General features: G+C 35.8%; 1 protein-coding gene across 1 annotated transcript; it reads right to left on the bottom strand.

Annotated features, from left to right (window-relative positions):
* Positions 1-353: 353 nt before the first annotated feature.
* LOC110444491 (intraflagellar transport protein 140 homolog) lies at positions 354-2,174 on the bottom strand (the record flags this gene model as incomplete). The annotated part of the gene is made up of 4 exons (XM_021488861.1): positions 354-566; positions 855-1,061; positions 1,513-1,695; positions 2,046-2,174. Coding segments are annotated over 4 exons (732 nt in total), but the record flags the coding sequence as incomplete, so codon positions are not given.
* Positions 2,175-2,739: the final 565 nt, after the last annotated feature.

Below are 2,739 nucleotides of genomic sequence, written 5' to 3'. Positions count from 1 at the left end.
CTTCATATTCATTGTATGAAGTTTTGTTAAAAAAATTGTGTACAGTTATATCAAAAACCATTTAGAAATGAAATATTTTATTGAGTGATAAAACAAAATGTGTATAATACTTTCTATAAATAGCAACACTGACCTTGGAATGCTAAAACATTAACTATTTGATGTGTTCTCATACTTGACCTTGTATTTAAATGTACTAGATGATTTAAATAAGTCTGATTAATATATAATAGGATAGCTAGGAAGTCCCTGGAGCAATGACACTAACTTCGGATGGGACAGGACATGACAGAACAGAAATGGATGACACCATATGTGCCATACAAAAAGGCAGGATATAAATTCCTGCTTACCTGAGCACAAGCATCGTAAAATGCTGCTAAAGAATCCAGTGCTCTTCCTTTAGTATAGAAGCCGATAATATTCTTCATGATTTCTGGGTCTTTCCTCCAATCCAGAGACTGAAGATAATTGGCGGCCATTACATAAATCTCCTTCTGCCGTGATACACCAGCAAAAAACGTAATCTTCTCGGTGTCTCCAGATTTCAGCAACGCTTTCATAGCCTAAAACATACACCACGTAAGTAAGTGACATTGCAAACACTGCAAATGTTACCAAGAACAAAAGAGACCATTTAATTTAACAAAGTTGATATATCCATCAATTGTATCATCAAATCTTTAAATGTATTTGGTGGTTGTTTGAATTTTGAACGTTCAATTATACCAGTTTCCAACATCACTCCATAAAACGACATGTTTTAGACCTACTATACTGTACATACAGCAGCTGTTTTGGAGAAGTGAAGACAAATCTAAATACATAGAAATGATGGAAGCTTAAACACTGACCTTGATCTTGTTACCAGCCTGAGTAAACTTCTTTGTAGCGAGGTGGTACTGGCCTTGATGCATGCACACCTCAGCGATGGCCTCCAGGATCTTTACCCGCTCCATTGTATCAATGCCCATGTCGTCCTTGTTCGGAGTGAGTTTCTCGGCCAGGTCTTCAGTTATCTCCACATGCTGGTCCATACAAATCTTCAGAGCTTCCCAGTACTGAAATAAGCAGTAGTATGTCGTGACTATTTATTCAGTAATGTATTTTATGTAATTGTGTGAAACAAGTACAAATGGGCCAGATTCAAGCTTGCTAATAATGAGCTTAATTCTATGGGTGATTTATGCATACTTTGTTTGAGAATCAAAATGTAGATGTAAGTACAATCTCTCCCAGTTCTTGTTCCCATGCTGAGTCTGAATCAAAGACATATCTGTTACATCATATTCTCTCTTTAGGATATTTTGTATTATATTTATGTTATTGTCTACAGTGAGTAGCCTCCAAGAGAACCATACAACTTATTTGAAGGAATAGGAGTGTATTTTGTGTATTTGATCAGATGTCTTTGTCATTTGTATTTTCCAGGATAATAAATGATTTAGTCAGGCTCTTGTGTTGTGCATAAAACTATGATCTACATGCACTGCCCACTCGAGTGAAACACACCTTTTTGCCGATGGCGAGGAGATCCACAGCCTTATCATATTGACCATTGTCCATGAAAAAGTCACCACATCTCTGCAATAACTCAGGATCTGCTCGCTCGTCCAAGTCCCCAGAAATCATCTGCAAAGCTCCAAACTGCTTGGATCGGAAGGACAGATCCAATGCTTTGGAGAAGTTTCCTGCCTGGAATTCATCAATTAAATACATTTACTTAAATAAATCCAAAGCCATTTGGAAGTTATTCATAAAAAGTATTAATTTAAAACATTTTTATGGAAATACTCTTTTGTCGAAAAAGGAAACATTTACTTTTAATTATTACATTCCACTAATCCTATAATACATAATTTGAATCAACAAACGAATATTTTGTGGAGATTTTAATGCATACAGATTTCCTACTGTTGACCTGAAAATGTTGTCTATGGGAGATCAAAAACTACACTAATATATATATTTTTTCTCTGGGTCAGAGTTTTTATAATTAGCCACTATCAGTAACTAACACACGGTCACTCTTCAATCCAATGTACCTTATGATACAGCATGACAGCCTTGTCCTCAGACCCTTGTTTCTGTTCGTAGTAGCGAGCTGCTTCCATCATGTCTTCAGGACGGCCGAGTAATGCCAGATTCAGCAGCTGGTCTTCATAACCATGTTCCTATAGAAAATATTAGGGCTACATTGCTCAGAAAAGCAGATATAGAAAAGTAAATATCAAACTATGGATAAGTCTTTGTTATGACAATTTATAAATGTTACAAATGATTTTGGCTATTTGGCAGCATTAATTCTAGCGATTAATTCACATTGGTATTTTTGTCCAGTTGTTGTCACTAACTTCTGGATGCTGTTATTTAATATGTCTCATACAACAAGAGCTCGAGCTCGCTTGGAAAGTTTTGTAAACATGAATCAATTGATAAGGAGGATGAAAAGTGCATGATGGAACTTGTTTTAACACAGCCTGCTGAGTGTGTAAATGAACACGACTAAAATGCTAGGAGTACAACCTTCCAGAGTGTAAAGTAACATGCAAAACAAACTTATCACGTAAAAGTGTAATTAGACTGAAAAGGTTTGCTTTTTTTGCCATTTTTATTTGGTACTGTTTTGTCACTATCTTAAAATCAAATCGATGTCCCTTATTTCACTCTAAATCCCTCTAATGATTGTCTCTTCTAGCCCCTGTAAACATGTAACAGGTATATACACACCATACATCT

This window comes from Mizuhopecten yessoensis, unplaced genomic scaffold (genome assembly GCF_002113885.1).
Source record: "Mizuhopecten yessoensis strain PY_sf001 unplaced genomic scaffold, ASM211388v2 hete_36132662, whole genome shotgun sequence".
NCBI classification, from domain to species: Eukaryota; Metazoa; Mollusca; class Bivalvia; order Pectinida; family Pectinidae; genus Mizuhopecten; species Mizuhopecten yessoensis.
The sequence above is the reverse complement of the archived record's forward strand: the minus strand, read 5'-3'. Positions and strand labels throughout refer to the sequence as shown.